The sequence below is a fragment of the Brassica napus genome, unplaced genomic scaffold (genome assembly GCF_020379485.1).
Source record: "Brassica napus cultivar Da-Ae unplaced genomic scaffold, Da-Ae ScsIHWf_702;HRSCAF=1020, whole genome shotgun sequence".
In the NCBI taxonomy this organism is placed as follows: domain Eukaryota; kingdom Viridiplantae; phylum Streptophyta; class Magnoliopsida; order Brassicales; family Brassicaceae; genus Brassica; species Brassica napus.
In genome coordinates, this window is record NW_026016758.1 from 12,385 (window position 1) to 30,042 (window position 17,658).

Genomic DNA, 17,658 nt, shown 5'->3' on the forward strand with positions numbered 1-17,658 from the left:
TTGAATACAGAGATTATATGAAGAAACAGGAGAATTTACCAAAACTTTTGTGAAGAGTTCATGATACTAGTTCAATTTTGTTCTTCACGTGGTGAGAAATAATAATTTTTACTTCCAGATGATTCTCAGCAGAAACTAACTAGTTAAGAGATTAAAGTTGGTTATTTTTTTAACTCATAATAAAGCTATTCAACTGCAAAGAAAAAACTCTGGTTTACAAACTTGATAACATCTCCACAAATAAAGAAATCAACCAAACAAAGTGAAAGAAGTTTAAAAAAAAAATCATCAGAAAAACTCCCAAATCTTGAAAGCAGTAGCATGCATATGCAATTTATATAGAGAGAACAACCCCTGAGAGAGGAAGGATGGAAAAGGAACAGCTTGTGTCTCTCAAGTGAAGAAGGCTCCTCCGATTGTGGTTTGATTGAGAACTTTCGAAATGTGATCCAGTCCATAAGAACCAACCTGACAAGTGACAACAAGGATTTAAACAAACCAGAACATGATATATTACCATCCATACAAAACTTTCCCTATTGATTCAGCGTTTGTTGAGACTAAAAACATCTCTACTTACCATGTAAGTTAATGCAGCATAACGTTCTTCATTCAGGTAGAGTGGCTTTCCTCTGATCATTTCGATATCCTGGAACAAAATTATAAACAAAAGACGAAAAAATCAGAAATCCATATCCTTCTTCCTTGGCACGCAAACATCTGAATCTAAGAAGAGGTCTACCTCTTCTCCAAACGTATCCAAGTACGGAGACGGCCAAGGTGATTGTCTTGCAAATCTCTGTAGCAAAATTGTGGTCCGCTATTGGAAAAATGAAGATTAGTAATCAATTAAAACCCCAACGATGATGCAAAACACCATACATACACAAGCCCATTGAGAAACTTCTATATTGCCACAAGAAAGAGATAGAGAGAGAGGTGATACCCGTATCAGAAGATATACACCGGTACCAGCACCACAGGTTACGGCATGAGTCTGACAACTACTTTCCCTGTAAAAGTATGTTGGCATTGTATTTATTTGGCTACCAAAACAATAACTATGACAATTGGGGACGTGAAAAGCGAAACAAATACCTGCAACAAGGGTTCCATATGGGAGAACACAACCTTCCACAAAGAAGACATAATGCAGGTTCTTCTATAACTTTCGTGCAGTTGCTGCAAGGTTTTTTGATACACCTAATATATATATAAAGCATGCTTCTTGATTAGGGACGTTCTCTTTGAATGGGAAAAAAAATGTGTGAAAATTAGAGAGAGATGCTGCTGCAAACCTTTGAATTAGATCCTGGTATAGATTGGGTAATTTCATAAGCTGGAAAGGAACTACAGGGGTTATGCAAAGAGGCCCTTTAACTCTGTTAACGCTGTATTCCTTCTGAAAGTGACGAAGCCATTTTTGTGTTGAAGACCGGAGAAGCTCATCACTAAGAATGGTATCGATAGGGGGAATCTTGAACATTTTCTCCAATTCATGCACATGATTCAGCTCAGATTTGGGACCACACATGAAGTCCATACTGTCGTTGGTGGAGTCAGAGGGAACATCAAACATATCTACCTCTTGATGAAACTTCCCAGGACTAGTTTTCAGTAGTCTCCACAACAATGCACATCTCCTCAAGAAAGGGAGACTATATTTACGGATTGTCTCTTTTATATCACATGATAAATCCATATAGTTAGACCTGAAATATCCCCAACCACCTGATTCTCTCAAAGCGATGGAGATATCCCTAAGAAGATTTTCCTCAAAATCTAACTCGCTCAAGTCACACAGGCGGCCTGCACAATAGGCAATTACAGTCTGCACCAAAGACAACATAATTAGGAAAAGTTAGTCTTTAAAAGGTAAAACTACTCTACAAACAGAGAACAATTTGGCATACCTGAACAAGAGAGACACTGTGGAAAAGATGCACAAGTGATAATAGAGATTCCTCGCATGTGATAAAAGGAGATGGGAGACAAAAGAGAGCCCACATCAATGATGAAAATGGGTCATGGGCAAGAACTGGATCAGATGCTCGGTTCCAGAGCAGGTTTATATGCTTCATCGAACCTAACGTTCCTGAAAAGGTGGCAACTCTTCTCAGATTTTATCAGGAAATATCATCTACAGTGAGCAACTAATTCTTTGATAATTAATTGGTAAAACGTAGATAGACTAAAAGTGATCCCAACTAATGTCAGTTTCAAGTGCTCACACGGTGGCCATGTAGACATACACTGCCATATAATTGATTCTCTTTCAGAAGTATAGAAAAAGTACCTTCACTTTCGAATATGCTGCTCGAAGAACTACTTGAAACTCCAGAGCATATAGACTCCGCAAGATGCCTCATACCCATAAATCTCTGACGGACATGTAAAGCACTCTTTGTTCGGGTGCTCTGTACCACTCGTAATAAGAGTGACAAAGCAGTTCCCTTAGAAGTGTTAAACTCTTCATACAAGGAGCCAATACAATACACAGGACACATCGAATTCTTCGCACAACGAGTAATAATTTCCTCTGAAATAAGAGAGTACTTGAGGGTGTCCCACATGAGGATTGATTGTGGCAGCCAAGAAGTTCCAGGAGGTTTGTCCTGTCGCTTAGCAAAATAGAAATTCCAGAGCTTGTTGGAGACAGATTCAAGATCTTTCCTTCTTCGCTCATCTCCTTGCAGAGAAACGTTTTTAACAATATCACCATCTTCAATCTCATCTGCTGCAGATTGCAGAAGACACAACGCTTCAGAGAGCCAAAGAGAAGGCATTTGTGCATCTGATCCATCTAACTTAGCAAACAAACTTTCTTGTAGCTTTGAGACAGAACATAAATCTCCAGGACATGCAGGCAATACAGAATTAGCTAGTCGGCGGCATGCAGGGCAGAGAAATTCTCCCTGAAAGAAGAAACAATGTTGAAGCGTCAAAAGGATCAGAATAAAGCCCCAAAATCTCTAAACTGGTTACGTAAATACCTGTGCAAGATCCACGATATGTGCACCTTCAAAGACATTTCTTCTCTCAGACCTATACCATCCAAGCAAAAGAAAAGGAACTTTTATAGGCAATGATAACATCAACGCTGTAAATCAACAAAGCAAAATAATCAATTCAACTATGCACATTAGGTAGGAAGGATATATCAACATGAACGAATCAGGGTTCACCAACTACGACTACTAAGAAGTTAAACATGATTGATTCACCTTTCCTTTAAGGACTTTAAATATCGTTCAAGACAGATTTGATGCACAGCATGTCCACATGACGAAAGATAAACTCCGTCACAGTCGGTTGGGTGAAACCCATCGAAACTGACATCTGGATGTCTGGAGGTTTGTTTTGGTCGACTATCAGGTAATCTAACTTGCAAAGTAGATAGAGCACCAACAGAACTTCTCTCCGAACTACTTTCAGCATCATCATGCCGTTGATGATCAACATGTGCAAGGCTTTGATTTATCATTTCAACTTTTCTGCGAACAGTTTGATACATAGCCATCTCCAATGATTCAATGTCAGATTCATCTTTTCCCCTCCCATCGCTAGACCTTTTCTCCTTCTGACCATTCCCTATAAGCCGGGTTGTTAAAGCTTCAAGCACAGAATCTGTCCTAGACTCAGAGGTTGCATCATCTGATAACTGTAGCACATTAGTAGACCCAGACACGGGAATCGTCTTTTCGAACTGTGGACATTGTTCCCAAGATGGAGGGCCTCTATCGACAAAACTCAAAACTTTAGATTTCTGCAGGTAAAAACGACAATTAAGAATAATACAAAACAAAATTTCCACAGGGTATAGATTTAGTTAAAATTATAAGTCACAAATAATAACATCCATACTACCAACCTGGAGAAAAATCAAGAAAGAAACCGGGTCTTTGGAATCTGGGTCATGGCAGAGGGAGCAAACTTCACGAACATAAATTTCTGAATCATGTTCCATCACAGAAGCACCTTTTTCAGTTTCAGATACTGGATCATCACCATCCATGCTGGAACTCAAGGTAGACAAGAATTTTGATTGGTCAGCTTTCATTTTTGCCTGCATCCAAGTTAGAATAACCATAACTAGCATATCCTGGATCATGTCAATTCTTACTGTAGATAAAAAGTTCAATAATAAACATTTAAAGGATTGAGACTGTCCAAAACGAAATTATATTACCACAGAGGAAGGAATGCATGTAGTCATGCATGCTCCTGTTAATTAACATCACGAGAACAAAGATTTGAAATTTGAAAAAATCTTACCAGTATAGCAGCCTGCCTCTCTCTAGCTTTAGCCTTGCGTTTCTCATCAGAAGTAGAGCCTGATGTGACTTTATCAAACTCAGATTGACCGACCGCCTCCGGGGCAAGACTTTGCAAGAGGTTCATACAAACAGAATCAATTGCACTGAACTTCTTCAACAGATCTCGAATCCAGGACGATATATTGCAACTGCCTGCCTCTGAAAATTGATGGCGACCATCGTCTTTACGATTCCTCATTACTGAAACAAGAAGTGACAACAAACTTTGCTTTCCCGTCCCTTGATTTGTACCAATTATTTCTAGACCAGCTAATTCGAGAATAGGAATTGAATCTTCTACGTAACAGGCCTGAAGATTAGATTCCCTTTGCTGAGTGCAAATATCCAATGATAACGAGAGTAAGTGCAGTGCACTTATGAGAACGCCATCAGGAGCGCGTGATTTAATAGATGTACCACTCTGTAGTGCGTAGTACAAAGCAGCACAAATGATTTGAAATGTGGCTTTGCAAGTGCCTATTCTAGCAAGACCCTTTAGAGGCGGATAGATCATCTTCCATCTAGGAAGTTGAGTGGCCAACGCAGACACTCCACAATAGCGTGAAAACCTTTCTTCTGCAGATTGCAATTCTCTTGAATTCCAACGAGGGTGGTAGAGATCCAGTTCCTTCCAACAAGATGCCCGTAGTGAATACCTTCCCTGCCAAATAACTAGTGTCAAGTGGTTTTTACATTGCGTATCAACTTAAAGGTGAGGCCCGCATATGGGTATGAATCAAGACCTGGTTCATTCCGGATGGATTACTAAAGACTGAAACGTCGTCTAAGACCTCCTGGAGCTCATCTGACTTGGACAAATCACGGGGTAAAGATTTGACCAATTGACTATGAGTGAAATCTTTAGTGGCTAAGTTGAAGATGATCTCTCTTCTCAAACTTTCAGTAGTAGAAAGACCACAAAATCGCCTTTCTTGCAGAATCTGTATCAGAAGAGCAAGCATTTCTTGGACCAAAACTGCTTCATACCTGAAAAGAATTTGATGATACGAAGAATGTCAAAATCAGGTAAGAAAGACCATAACAGTGAAATCTACAGATACAATAGAGTCATCCTGACTGACCAGTCTAGCAATAAATAAATAATAGGAGAAGGAAACTTGCAGAATAAAACAATAGAGACAATATGCTTAAATACAGACCGATCTATTAAATGAAGAGACAGGTAAACTGTAGGAGAGTACTTGACAGTAAGAGTCTAGCAGAACTTTTAAAGCATACACTGGGATCGATTGAAGGTAAAAGGAAAATAGGTACATACTCAGTTGTTGTATCGGGGTTTAGGGAAAGATAGCTCGAGAGTCCAAATCGAGAAAGAAGCTTATTAACATAAGAATCTGCGGGAGCCAACGCACCACAACATTGTAGAAGAAATAGATCAAGCTCAAGTCCCTGTTCTGACCTGTAAATGGAAACTAACTAGATTGAGAAACATGCGAGTGATGATCTACAGCACTTCATGATAACAACAGTATTCTTTCACATACCAGCGAACCGAGCGAACTGACCGATACCACTCACAAGATACTAATGCAGAATCCCCATTCTTCTTCCACATTCCAGCAGTAACTTGGGCACAGAACACCCTAAGCCGGACCACATGCTCCATAACAAGAGCTGAAAATCCATGAGGATGACAATCTCCTAACACATAGCTGAAGAAGTCGGTATGAGGGATCTCATGACTAACATTGGCTCCATGGTGCAATGCAGATTCTCCATAACACGTCCCTAATGCTTTTTGTATGAGCAAAGATAGTAACCGATGAATCGGTAGATGAATAGATATGGCCTGAGAGCTCACATCGTAGTGGATGTCCGGCCAATCACACAGACCAAGTATGTGTATTTCTGATGCATTCTTCGCCTGATCGGAAGAGTTGCAAGAAACTCTCCTAGAGTAAGCCGTAACATCTGTCTGAACCTCCCCATTAAATCCACCAACATTATCCAAGCGAAGATCTGTGTGTATATCGCCGCACAGAGGTGATAAGCCAGTACTTGGATCTCTACTGGAACCGGCAAAACCACTAGATACACTTCTTCCAGTTTCAACCTTTAACAATTTTCTGCTTGGCCACGAGATCTTGCTGCCAGGGATGTTTCTACCGCTAGGAGAACACAACTTGCAAAGAAATTTTGATATACCTTCATCGTCTCCGAGGCATGTCTCCAGAACTTTCAAACACTCGCGTATCAACCATATGGCAGAAGAAGGAAGCAGAGCACAGAAAGGGTCAATTTTGTGGACTGCAGAGGCCATCGAGCTATCAGATGAGCTGCTGCTTTCCATCGCAGTACATACCGAATCTTCATGAGACAATCTCCCAACTTTTGCATACCTTTCTCCATCTCCGTCACACGTATCAAGTCCTACCTTGGTGATTCTCTCATTTTCTACTTCTTCATCACTGGCAGCAGAATATGCACCAGTAACCAGCAGAGAGTGAATAACCGCTATTGAATGACCCAAAACAAAGAACAAATTCATGTACTCATTTTCTTCTTCAATATGGATTCCAGACTCTCTTTTTAGAGGATTCATTCCTTGAGCAAAGGTCAAGAGTATCAACCATGATCTTGACAACTCCCGATGTTCATGTGTTGCATACTTCGAAATTGCAGCATGGCCCAGAACAAATTTCAAGTCGTCAATGACACGGTCGCTGGTCTTACACACCCGTTCCCACTTTGTAGCCTACAAAAGAAAACCGTCAAATACATTGACTGCGAACAGAATCAAAGTGACATAAAACAATACTGGATAAGAAGTGCCATTATACCAAAAGAAAAAGAAAAAAGAGAAAAGAAGCTATCTGTACCTGAACCACACCATCCTCTCCAGAACAAGAAAGAAAGATGTCACTGAGGCATCCTAAAAGCATAGCTAGCAAATTCATTTCCTTCACCAGAAACGGTGTTAGAGTCGGCACCGTGAAGATTTGCACAGAAAATGTAGACAGTAGTGGATATTTCCTGAATGCATTATCATCACCCTGCTTAACCGCTTCACTTACGACAAGCGGATAGTAACTCACAAATGCTTTCGCAAATTCCGACTTAAAGACAGGATCTGCAATCAATTTGAGGAACAGGTCATGTAGTTTCTTCATAGCATCTTGGTCCAAGAACCTCTCAGCCTTTACGAGAATATCCAGTAGACCACTTGAAGAGATAATCCTTCTAGAAACGAAACTCAACAAACTCTCACTGGACTTGCAGAACTCCAGAAGCATTTCAACCACTACAAACGTCAGCTCGTTTGACATCTTTTGGACCACTACAGAAGAAGCATCGTTGGATCTGGCATCTCTAATACTTTCTGCAGATAAGAGCTTGTTATACCAACAAGCAAAAAGAGCATCAAGTACAGGCCCAACTGAATCTGCTAGATCTCCTGAGAGGGGCTGAATCTGTTCGGAGCCTTTATGTTTTGAGCAGAAGCCCTCCCGCTTCCACGCGGTCTCATCCCCACAATCACAACAACCACCGCCTGTGTAGATGATGGAGTAGTCGTGGGAGCTGTGATCTCCGTGCTCGAAACAAGGCACGCAGATTGCACAGGTTGGGTCATTCTCGCATGTCCTACACCTATACGCTATATCATTGTGTCCCCAGACGGAGCCGCAAACTCCTCGCTGATCAACATTCAGTTTAGCCAGATCCTTCAAAGAAACAGCAGGATCATCCTGGAACATCAACCACTGGAGCCAATTCATGCTCTCTCTCAACCTCTTTTTCATGGTAGGCTTCCGAAACTTTTCCATAGCTTCCTTCAATCCAGCATTAACATCCTCATCAGTAGGTAAGAGAGCAGAGACTAGCTCTGAGATCATGGACTGGTGGTTAGCTCTAACGAACTCCACTAGGCCACGCTTGGAGCAGCACTCTTTAGGAACCCCAAGCCTCTACAAAAAAAATTATAAAATCAACCACGATTCTACAAAGATAACGAACTGAATCAGCAAGCATACCTGGAGGAGAAACTCTTGTGAGCTGGGAAGAGGCGAGTCGTCCTCCATCTCCCCGCGTATATATACAACCCTAGCTCCGACTCTCCAGGCTCAAACGAAGACGACGATGAGAGTGGGATAGAAGCAACAAAATGATCCAGAAGCAACGTAAATCGTTCGAGGAAACTGCAAATTCAGACGATTATCTAATCATCAGCGTTTGATCAGATCAAATTCTCTCCAAAAATCGAACAAGAGAATTTGAGAAAAAAAAAAAAAAACCTTAATTCGAAAGAGTTTATTATTATATTTTACTGATTTTTATTTAATCCATGGTGGAGGGTCGGCAAGTCTCTTTAACAAACGAGGAATGAACTGTTTCAGGTTTTGATCCTTTTCTCTCCTAACAATTTGAGTATGTATCGATAATTCTTAAATTCCAAATTGTTCTGTTTTGTATTTTAGTGATTGGCCTATATAGCCCATGAAGATTTAGTGTTGTGTTCAAGATATTGGGCTGTGCGCCGATTTACATAGCAACTATTCATAATTCTTTTGAATGAATATAAACTTGTGTTACATCAAGTGCAGCTCACTTTGCAACTATTGATAATTCTTTTGAATGAATATAAACTTGTGTTACATCAAGTGCAGCTCACTTTGCAAGGATAAAATAAGAAACCAATGATTAAACGAAAAATGTTAAATGAAACTATTGATAACTTTTATTACACACATTTTTCTTTTCTTAAAAGATCTGAAACTATAAAAAAAATGAAATAAAATAAAATTGTGGATCATTTATATCAACTCTATTTATTTTATAAATATCTACGCCAACTTTTCATTGCATCTCATAGATTTTTTATACTTGATAAATGGATGTTAGTTTTGATAATATATGCAATCAATATATTTATGTATAAATAATAATATCAAAAAATTATTTTTACTTATAGTAAAATAATTTTTGATTAAATTAATATAATTTTAGGTAGATAATTGATCTCAGCTTGAATTAACCTAGAAAATGCCTGAATAAAATTATTAATCTCACATTCTTCTAAAATAAAACCCAAACCTTGAAAATCAAAAGGTTAAAATCTCCCGATCATCAAAATCATTAGGGATAAAGTAACGTGATTCTTCTCAATTATGATGATTTGGGGATTTTAACCCTTTAGTTTTTTTTTCGAGTTTTATGGATAGAACGAGGTCTTAACTCCGTGTGGATATGGTAATATATGATAGTTATAAGGAGGAAATAGATCATTAACACTCAATTTTGTAAAATATTTCGATACATTTGAAATAGACAAGATAAGATAAAACTATAGAAATTTACATGGAGGTAATATATGAAATATTATTTAATTCTATTTTTATAATTATATAATTTTCTTACTAAAAAATCTTTAAAATTTTATGCAGCTTTTTTAAAAGTTGTAATTTTATAATTCTAATACCATTAATTCTTAAAAAAAATTCTACAAATTTTAGAAATATTATTCAGTTTTACGTTTTGATAGTTATATACTTAACAAAAAAAATTCTTAATTATATAGAATTTTATTTAATATATTTTAACAAAAATAAATATATACAAAAATTTCCAAAATTATAATTTTAAATTTTTACATATATATATTATTTAATATAAATTTTTAAATATTATTTATTTTATGTTAATTTTAAAAATAATTAAAATAAATTTTGTAACCAAATAATAAAATCTTAAAATTAACCAAAATTTTTATTTCTACATTTGGTGCAGGAAAACACCTAGTAACTATAATATTTTATTAGTTTTTATTATATAAGATATAACATTTAAGGCTTAGGATTTTATATTTGATTAAAATAAGGTTAAGGGTTTAATGTGGGTTTTGGGTTTAATAATTTATTTTATTAGTGTTTATTATATAGGTTATAGTATTTTATTAGTGTTTATTATGTTTTATTAATGTTTGGTTTAAGTTTTGACTGAATAATCGAAGTATATATTAAGTGTGTTATAATGATTAACAAAATCAATAGTGGTCTGCTAGAACTCGATGCTTCCGGAGAGAAAATAGTGTTAATGGATGCAAGATTTTGAGGAGAGAAAAGAAAGTGAAAGTGTTTTGTGGATAATTTTTTGGTTGCATATTTCTTGAGTTCTCGATCAAAAGTTATTATGTTATAGGGTCAAAAGGTTATAAAGATCACTAATTATTTTTCTCATTTATAGGTATATTTTTGTTCCAATTAAAACTTAAAGGTGTTCCATTCTACCCTTTGTCATAAGCAACCGGTTTAACTCTAGCTTCAATGGGGAAGTCTTAGGAGGAAAAGTCAATAAGTCGACGATGAACAGAGACAGATGAGGAAGAAAGTCCAACAGGGCGTACCCAAAAAACGTCTCAACGGAAAGAGAGAGGAAAGAGCTTTTAAAAGAACTCATCTCTGACACACTTCTTTTGCATTTTATACAAAATCATTATTTTATCAATAAAGACTTTTCTTGGGAGAATAAATGTTTGAAGTTTCATTATTAGCCTGCTGAGCCTTCTTCCGAGGGAATCTTCGTTTCCCCTACACTTCGTACGCCTTCTGGGACTGTGTTTACACAGATTAAACTCTCTGTTTGTCTGCTTTTAATCAAAAGATTAGCTAGAGCTGAGTGTGTGAGTGATTGGTTTCTTGTGGTGTTTAAATGGGAGCTTGTTTCAGTAATCAGATCAAAACAGATATCGCTTCCAGTTCATGTGAGTCTTTCATCACTTTCTTGCCTTTCTCTTACTAATATTTATTATTATTTATTATATTCGAACAAGGTGACAGATACTTCAGTGAGACTCTGTGGTATCTTTCACACTTTGCTTTTGTCCTGAACTAGAAAGTTTCTAGATTCACACTTTGTTTCCTTTATTAGTAAGAAGAGTTGAATCTAAACTCACTGGGCTTTGTGAAATTATTATAGGGCTAAGTTCGAAATTTTTGAGTAGGGAAGGGAGCAAAGGCTCAGCTTCGGCTACTTCCTTCTCTCATACGCCTCGAACAGAAGGCGAGATCTTGAAAAATGCTAATCTGAAGAGCTTTACCCTCGGTGAACTCAAGTCTGCAACGAGGAGCTTCAGGCCTGATAGTATGGTTGGTGAAGGTGGCTTTGGTTGCGTTTTCAAAGGATGGATCGATGAGACTTCCTTGGCTCCTTCTAAACCGGGGACCGGAATTGTCATCGCAGTGAAAAGACTCAACCAAGAAGGGCTTCAAGGTCATCGAGAATGGCTGGTTAGTCACCATTTGTTATTTCACAAGAGTCCATTTCAAGTTCTTGAACCTTTTTTTTTTTTTTTTTTTTTGCAGGCTGAGATCAATTATTTAGGACAGCTGGATCATCCAAACCTTGTGAAACTAGTTGGATACTGCTTAGAGGAAGAGCAGAGGCTTCTTGTTTACGAGTTCATGCCTCGCGGTAGTCTTGAGAATCACTTATTCAGAAGTAAGTTCAGCTAATCTTCAAAGAGAGAGAATCCCTTTTACATAATGATTAATATTTTTTCTGAATTTTCAAAAACAGGAGGAACATTCTTTCAGCCAATTTCATGGAACACACGGGTTCGAATGGCTCTTGGTGCAGCTAGAGGACTAGCATTTCTTCACAATGCTCAACCTCAAGTTATATACCGAGACTTCAAAGCATCCAACATCTTGCTAGATTCAGTAAAGATACTTTGTGTAGCTTTGTTTCTTTTTTTTTTTTTTTAACCACATCGTGGTGGTCTAGTGGTTTCCACTAGAGGAGGAGTTGCCCTGTTGGTCTAGGCCAGGGATCGACTCCCCTCTAGTGCGAAATTATTAGCTCCACATGTGGCCACGCGGATATGGGCCCATGCTTACGGCCCATTTGAATACCCGGGAGAGGATCCATCCGTGGGTTGCACCTCCCACCCGGGGTTAGGTCTGTGTCTTTAATAGACCCGGGTTTAACCCTTTTTTCTTTTTGGGGATGCAGCCATCTTTACTGTTTCTCTCTATGTATCTGCAGAACTACAATGCAAAGCTTTCGGATTTTGGTTTGGCTAGAGATGGTCCAGAGGGTGACAACAGCCATGTCTCTACCAGAGTCGTTGGAACTCAAGGATACGCTGCTCCTGAATATCTAGCTACCGGTATGTGCATTTTCTCCATAGCTGTTTATACCAATGCAAAGAAACTCCATTACTGATGTTCTTTGTCAAATTTTTGAAAGGTCATTTATCGGCAAAGAGTGATGTGTACAGCTTCGGGGTGGTGTTACTGGAGCTGTTATCAGGGAGACGAACAATTGACAAGAACCAACCGGTGGGAGAACACAATCTAGTGGACTGGGCAAGACCTTACTTAACAAACAAAAGAAGGCTTCTCCGAGTGATGGATCCTCGTCTCCAAGGTCAATACTCCCTAACCCGGGCTTTAAAAATCGCACTTCTTGCACTCGACTGCATATCCATGGATTCCAAGGTTAGACCGAGCATGAACGATGTCGTCAAGACACTTGAAGAACTCCATGTCCAGAAGGAAACACCAAAAGAGCAGCCGAATCTTCTTCAACCCAGCAGTGATAACAACAACAAGTCTCCACAAGCTGTGAATTATCCTAGGCCTTCAATTATGTAACAATCACAAGATATGTATAGACTCTTTTACCTTCTCTCTGCTTAGGTTGTTTCATAGTAAAAGGTCTCTGTTTAGACAATGTAAGGGAGAGAAGAAACAAACTTATAGACTATGAACTTAGGTGCAATGTTCAAGTGTTTTTGTCACATATAAAATGTTATCCGGATAGGAAACAAAAACAAAAAAAAAAAAAGGCAAAGAAGTGAGATCCAAGGAGACACAATCAATCATGAGCTCATCGGCCTAAGAGTGCAACGCGGTCAGACAGAACAGCTTGAGAAAGGTTGATGTCGAAAAGCTCGCAACGAATAGGCATCTCAATCTCATAGAAAGGATTCTTCAAGACGTAGTCGGTGTAGAGTTCATAAATGTATCTAAGAAGGCTCTCCATGTGAGGAGTTCCAGGTTCACATACCACAAAGAACTTTGTTCCTGAGAGAAAAATCAACAATCAACAATCAAGAGAAAGAATAAACATAAAAGGAAGGCAGATGTAAGAATATATATATAAACCTGGGAGAGACTGGAAGCAATGGAGATCAAAGGTATCGGCTTGGAGAAGCTCGATGCCAGAACAGCCATTAACAGGTGAAAGCTGCTGAGAAATGGCGTGCATTGAGTGCCATAAACTGGCTACCCTCAAGCTATCATTCGTGTCCATCCTTCCCTTTGTTCCACAGTCCTGAACTTTCCCAATTCCAGACATAAACACACAGTTCTCTTGAGTTACAAACTTACAGACAGAACACAAAAAAAAAAAAAAAAAAAAAAGCAAATCCGACAAAACTAAAGAACTACTTTATGTTCTTAAATGTTGTCGGAAGCCAGACCAAAGCAAAATGGTTCTTGAATCAAGACAAATCACAAACCCCTAGTGATCTAAAAACGTCGTATTTCAGTCTTTCCCTCGAATAAAATTGATGAATCCAGCGAAATTGAACATCAATTAGATCGTCACTCTCCTCCAGACATGAAAAATCGTACTTAAGAAAGCTGCGAGATCGAGAAGAAGGGGGGGGGGATAGAGATGAATGATAGTACCTTGTAAAAGATCAAACCACCAGATTTGTTGATTATGTAAAGACTGTAGATCGCTGCCATGTCTGCCGAAAGATCCACAAATCTCAGCGAGACGATCAAGAACAGCGGAATAATACACTACGAATTAAAAAATATATATTTTATAAAAATGACGTCGTTTTTGAGGAGACGGTCTCTAACAGAGCCACGTCAACTTCCTTCCTCCGTTCACATTAAAGAAGAAAAGTCTTAATGTAAACAAACGTCTCACAGAGCGCCACGTGAGCTATTATGTTCAAGTCTCCACCAAAACGGTGTCGGTTAATTACTCTCACCACCAACTACCAAACGTCTGAAGAAAAGTATAAAACGAGACAGAAGAGAGAACGAAGAAGTAGTAGTAAAGATGGAAGAGGAGAAGCGAGATACAACGGTGGAGATCTCCGGATTACGATTCACGTATCCAGGAATCGATGGCCATCCACCTCCGGGATCGAAACCGCTCATCGAGGATTTCTCTCTGAAGCTCAACTCGAGCGAACGGTGTCTCCTCGTCGGATCTAACGGCGCCGGTACGTGAAAATTCGTTTATCTCTATAAGGAGCTTGAAATGCGTATGTGTAGGATCTGAAATTAGATAATAATAAAAAAAAATCAGGGAAGACGACGATACTGAAGATATTGGGAGGGAAACATATGGTGGAGCCGCACATGGTTAGGGTTCTTGGTCGATCGGCGTTTCACGACACCGGATTGACATCTTCGGGTGATCTCTGCTATCTCGGCGGCGAGGTTCGTCATGCAGTTTTCAAATCTCGTGTGAATTTGATTTGGTTGTACAATATTGATTTTGGATATTGTGTGTGTGTGTTTGCAGTGGAGGCGTGACGTGGCATTTGCAGGATTTGAAGTGCCGATACAAATGGATATATCGGCAGAGAAGATGATATTCGGAGTGGCTGGTATTGATCCAAAGAGAAGAGATGAATTGATCAAGGTTTTGTACTTTTGGTTGATCACATGCTTATTTCTTCTCTGTTACATATTAATTTACATTCTCAGGCTTCATAGTATTTGTCATACTGATCTTACCATATTTGTCACATACTAAGCATCTCAAGTGTCTATTATTGTGTGTTTTACAAGCTGGAATGAACCTTTTTTTGTTTAGTCAGATGCATGTGATGCCATCTACCTTTCCTTTTTAAGTTTATTTGTGGTTGTCATACTGCTCACGTCTAGAGCATGTTCTGATCTTCCATCTTTGTCACATGCCAAACTTGCTACGAACAAGTATCATCATTCTGTTTTTTTTCTCTTAGAGGTCAAATTCATGTGATGCTCTCCACCTTTCTGTTTAGTTCTAATTGTGGTTGTTGGTTTAGGTGTTGGATATCGATATCTCATGGAGATTGCACAAGGTCTCTGATGGCCAAAGAAGACGCGTCCAGATCTGTATGGGACTCCTCAAGCCTTTCAAGGTACCAACATTTGTGTTTGAAAAAACAATTAAGAAACCTTTTTCTGAATCTAGCTTTTATTGGATCATCTACAGGTTCTCCTTTTGGATGAAATCACTGTTGATCTTGACGTTCTCGCCAGAGCCGACCTTTTGGCATTTCTGAGAAAGGAATGCCAAGAACGAGGAGCTACCATTATCTACGCCACTCATATTTTCGATGGCCTTGAGGATTGGCCTACACACATTGTAATCTCTATTCTCTGTTTTGCTCCTACACTACCAAAGAACAAAACCCATATAATCTTCCATTGTTGTAGGTGTATGTAGCAAACGGGAAGTTACAGTTAGCAATGCCAATGGAGAAAGTGAAGGAAACAAGCAAGAAGTCATTGATGAGAACAGTTGAGAGTTGGTTGAGGAAAGAAAGAGACGAGGAGAGGAAAACAAGGAAAGAAAGGAAAGCCAATGGCCTTCCTGAGTTCGAAACACGTCCTCAAGAAAGCCGTGTCACCGGTGATCCTGCTCGGATGCTCAACAATGGCTGGGCTGCCGGGAGGCTTCACTCTACCATTGCAGGCGGTGAAGATCATTTCGTCTTAAGCTCAAACAGGGTTCTCAGATAAGCATGCATGCGAGAGACTCCACTGGAGCAAAAAGGTCATAATAATATTTTCTGTATTTTTTTTTTCTCTTTTTTAACCACGAATAATACTTTTTTTTTCTGTAACCCGTTTGAGTGTTTGTTATTTTGAGATATGAATTTTATATTATTTTCTAGCTATACTTTAGTTTGGTAATGAGAAGAATCAAGATTGAAGATTGAAGAAGTGAGAGAGAGTAAAAATTCTTCTTTAAAACTGTGTTATTAAAGAAAAAATTATATTGTAATCATTCTTTATCATTGAACTTTGCATTCTATATTTTTACGAATTTCATATCCATTCATCTCGCTTCTATGAATCAGACCTATGTATTTTTGACAAAGACGTACTATGTTCTTTTGCAAAATCAGAACTAAATAAGTTACAAAAAAAATCAGAAGTAAATAAGTTATTACATCTTTATTTGAATCATGACATCTCCAATCATAAATAAACCAAAGACATCTTTCGTTTGTTATGCAAAAAGAATTGGGAATCGACCCAACAAACAAATAATATGTCACATCTGAAGTCATCGGTGATTTTCTTACGTTCGTCTACTGTTTTTATGTTCTTTTGTGCCCAAAACTATTGATGCTTTAAAGATGAGATGATATAGGATTTATGCTCTCCAGCCTCCACCATGTTTTTAATCTTTCTTTCTGTAACATTCATTCTGGTAAACCGACCAAGTAGACAGGCCACACGATATATACTCTTTTTTTTTGTATACATATGGATATATCTTTATTTTTTATCGCAACGTTAGGCTTGTGTATTACTACTTAAAGGAATCTGAAACATATTAGAAGCAAAAAAAGAAACTTTAAAAGTTATTCGGATTCATATTGATGGCCTGGAAATGAGATAACACTTGTTCATGATCTCGACCAGCTACAATGCCACATACAGCTACCTAAACTACTTTTCGGGTTTTATGATTCGCAAAAGATAATTATACGATTAATGGTCGATCGTGTTTTTGGGTTTCGTAAGAAACACATTTTTGTTTAGCAACTATCTTGTGTGTTAGTCCGGAACATCGTGGCCCAATGGTAAAAACGGATTTCTTCCTGCATCCAGGTTATGAGTTCGAACCTTGCCAGAAGGAACTACTTGATGATGTCTCTGGACATCCCACACGGATATAGGTCTATGCTTTAGGGCTCATTTGCATATTCGGAGAGAGTGTCTATCCGTGTGCTGCACTTCCACTTGGGAATTAATTTGGGGCCTTCCATAGGTCCGGGGATATCCCCAGGTTAAACATAAAAATAAAAACTATGTTGTGTGTTATCTTTCTGATTAAAAAAAAGAAGGAAACTAAAATACATACTAACCATAAATTGAATCGATGTACAGTAACTAACAATTGCCTCATCTCGAAAGAGGAAACAAAAAAAACTAAAAACTAAAGCCGTTGTTATTACATCACTGACTGATGCTGTCTAAATAGGATGCATCTAGATGTTAGCATATGTAACATTGCCATCCGATTAAACAAAAAAGAAACAGTAATAATGTAACAAAATATCTAACAGTTATATATATATATATATAAACATTATACATTGGTTGGTCCATCAACTAAATCGTCAGAACAAAAG

At 38.2% G+C, this 17,658-nt stretch overlaps 4 protein-coding genes across 5 annotated transcripts; 2 read left to right on the forward strand and 2 right to left on the reverse strand.

Moving 5' to 3' along the window:
* Positions 1-149: 149 nt before the first annotated feature.
* Positions 150-8,767, reverse strand: LOC106433534 (E3 ubiquitin-protein ligase PRT6). 2 transcript variants are annotated; one of them, XM_048775100.1, is made up of 18 exons: positions 8,570-8,767; positions 8,309-8,473; positions 7,157-8,242; positions 5,822-7,032; positions 5,596-5,736; positions 5,060-5,303; positions 4,276-4,977; positions 3,872-4,066; positions 3,225-3,766; positions 2,994-3,045; positions 2,297-2,915; positions 1,914-2,095; positions 1,299-1,831; positions 1,099-1,203; positions 947-1,013; positions 743-820; positions 581-649; positions 150-468 (listed from the first exon to the last, which is right to left on the reverse strand). In XM_048775100.1, exons 2-18 carry the CDS (start codon positions 8,354-8,356, stop codon positions 394-396), a joined length of 5,949 nt encoding a protein of 1,982 aa, XP_048631057.1. In that variant the 5' UTR covers positions 8,357-8,473; positions 8,570-8,767; the 3' UTR covers positions 150-393. The 2 variants fall into 2 exon arrangements, with proteins under 2 accessions (XP_048631057.1, XP_048631056.1); XM_048775099.1 differs by lacking the exon at positions 8,570-8,767 and having other exon boundaries at positions 8,309-8,563.
* A 1,959-nt stretch (positions 8,768-10,726) lies between these two features.
* Positions 10,727-13,076, forward strand: LOC106433548 (probable serine/threonine-protein kinase PBL11). Its single transcript, XM_013874375.3, has 6 exons — positions 10,727-11,034; positions 11,250-11,560; positions 11,636-11,771; positions 11,850-11,992; positions 12,318-12,441; positions 12,522-13,076. The coding sequence occupies exons 1-6, from the start codon at positions 10,983-10,985 to the stop codon at positions 12,926-12,928; spliced, it is 1,173 nt and encodes a 390-aa protein (XP_013729829.2). The 5' UTR covers positions 10,727-10,982; the 3' UTR covers positions 12,929-13,076.
* On the reverse strand, positions 13,014-14,119 carry LOC106433549 (trafficking protein particle complex subunit 4-like). Its single transcript, XM_048775105.1, has 3 exons — positions 13,970-14,119; positions 13,442-13,610; positions 13,014-13,360 (listed from the first exon to the last, which is right to left on the reverse strand). The coding sequence occupies exons 1-3, from the start codon at positions 14,027-14,029 to the stop codon at positions 13,164-13,166; spliced, it is 426 nt and encodes a 141-aa protein (XP_048631062.1). The 5' UTR covers positions 14,030-14,119; the 3' UTR covers positions 13,014-13,163.
* Positions 14,120-14,288: 169 nt separating this feature from the next.
* On the forward strand, positions 14,289-16,180 carry LOC125605109 (ABC transporter I family member 20). The gene is made up of 6 exons (XM_048775104.1): positions 14,289-14,520; positions 14,607-14,740; positions 14,826-14,945; positions 15,334-15,429; positions 15,504-15,656; positions 15,728-16,180. The coding sequence occupies exons 1-6, from the start codon at positions 14,355-14,357 to the stop codon at positions 16,031-16,033; spliced, it is 975 nt and encodes a 324-aa protein (XP_048631061.1). The 5' UTR covers positions 14,289-14,354; the 3' UTR covers positions 16,034-16,180.
* Positions 16,181-17,658: the final 1,478 nt, after the last annotated feature.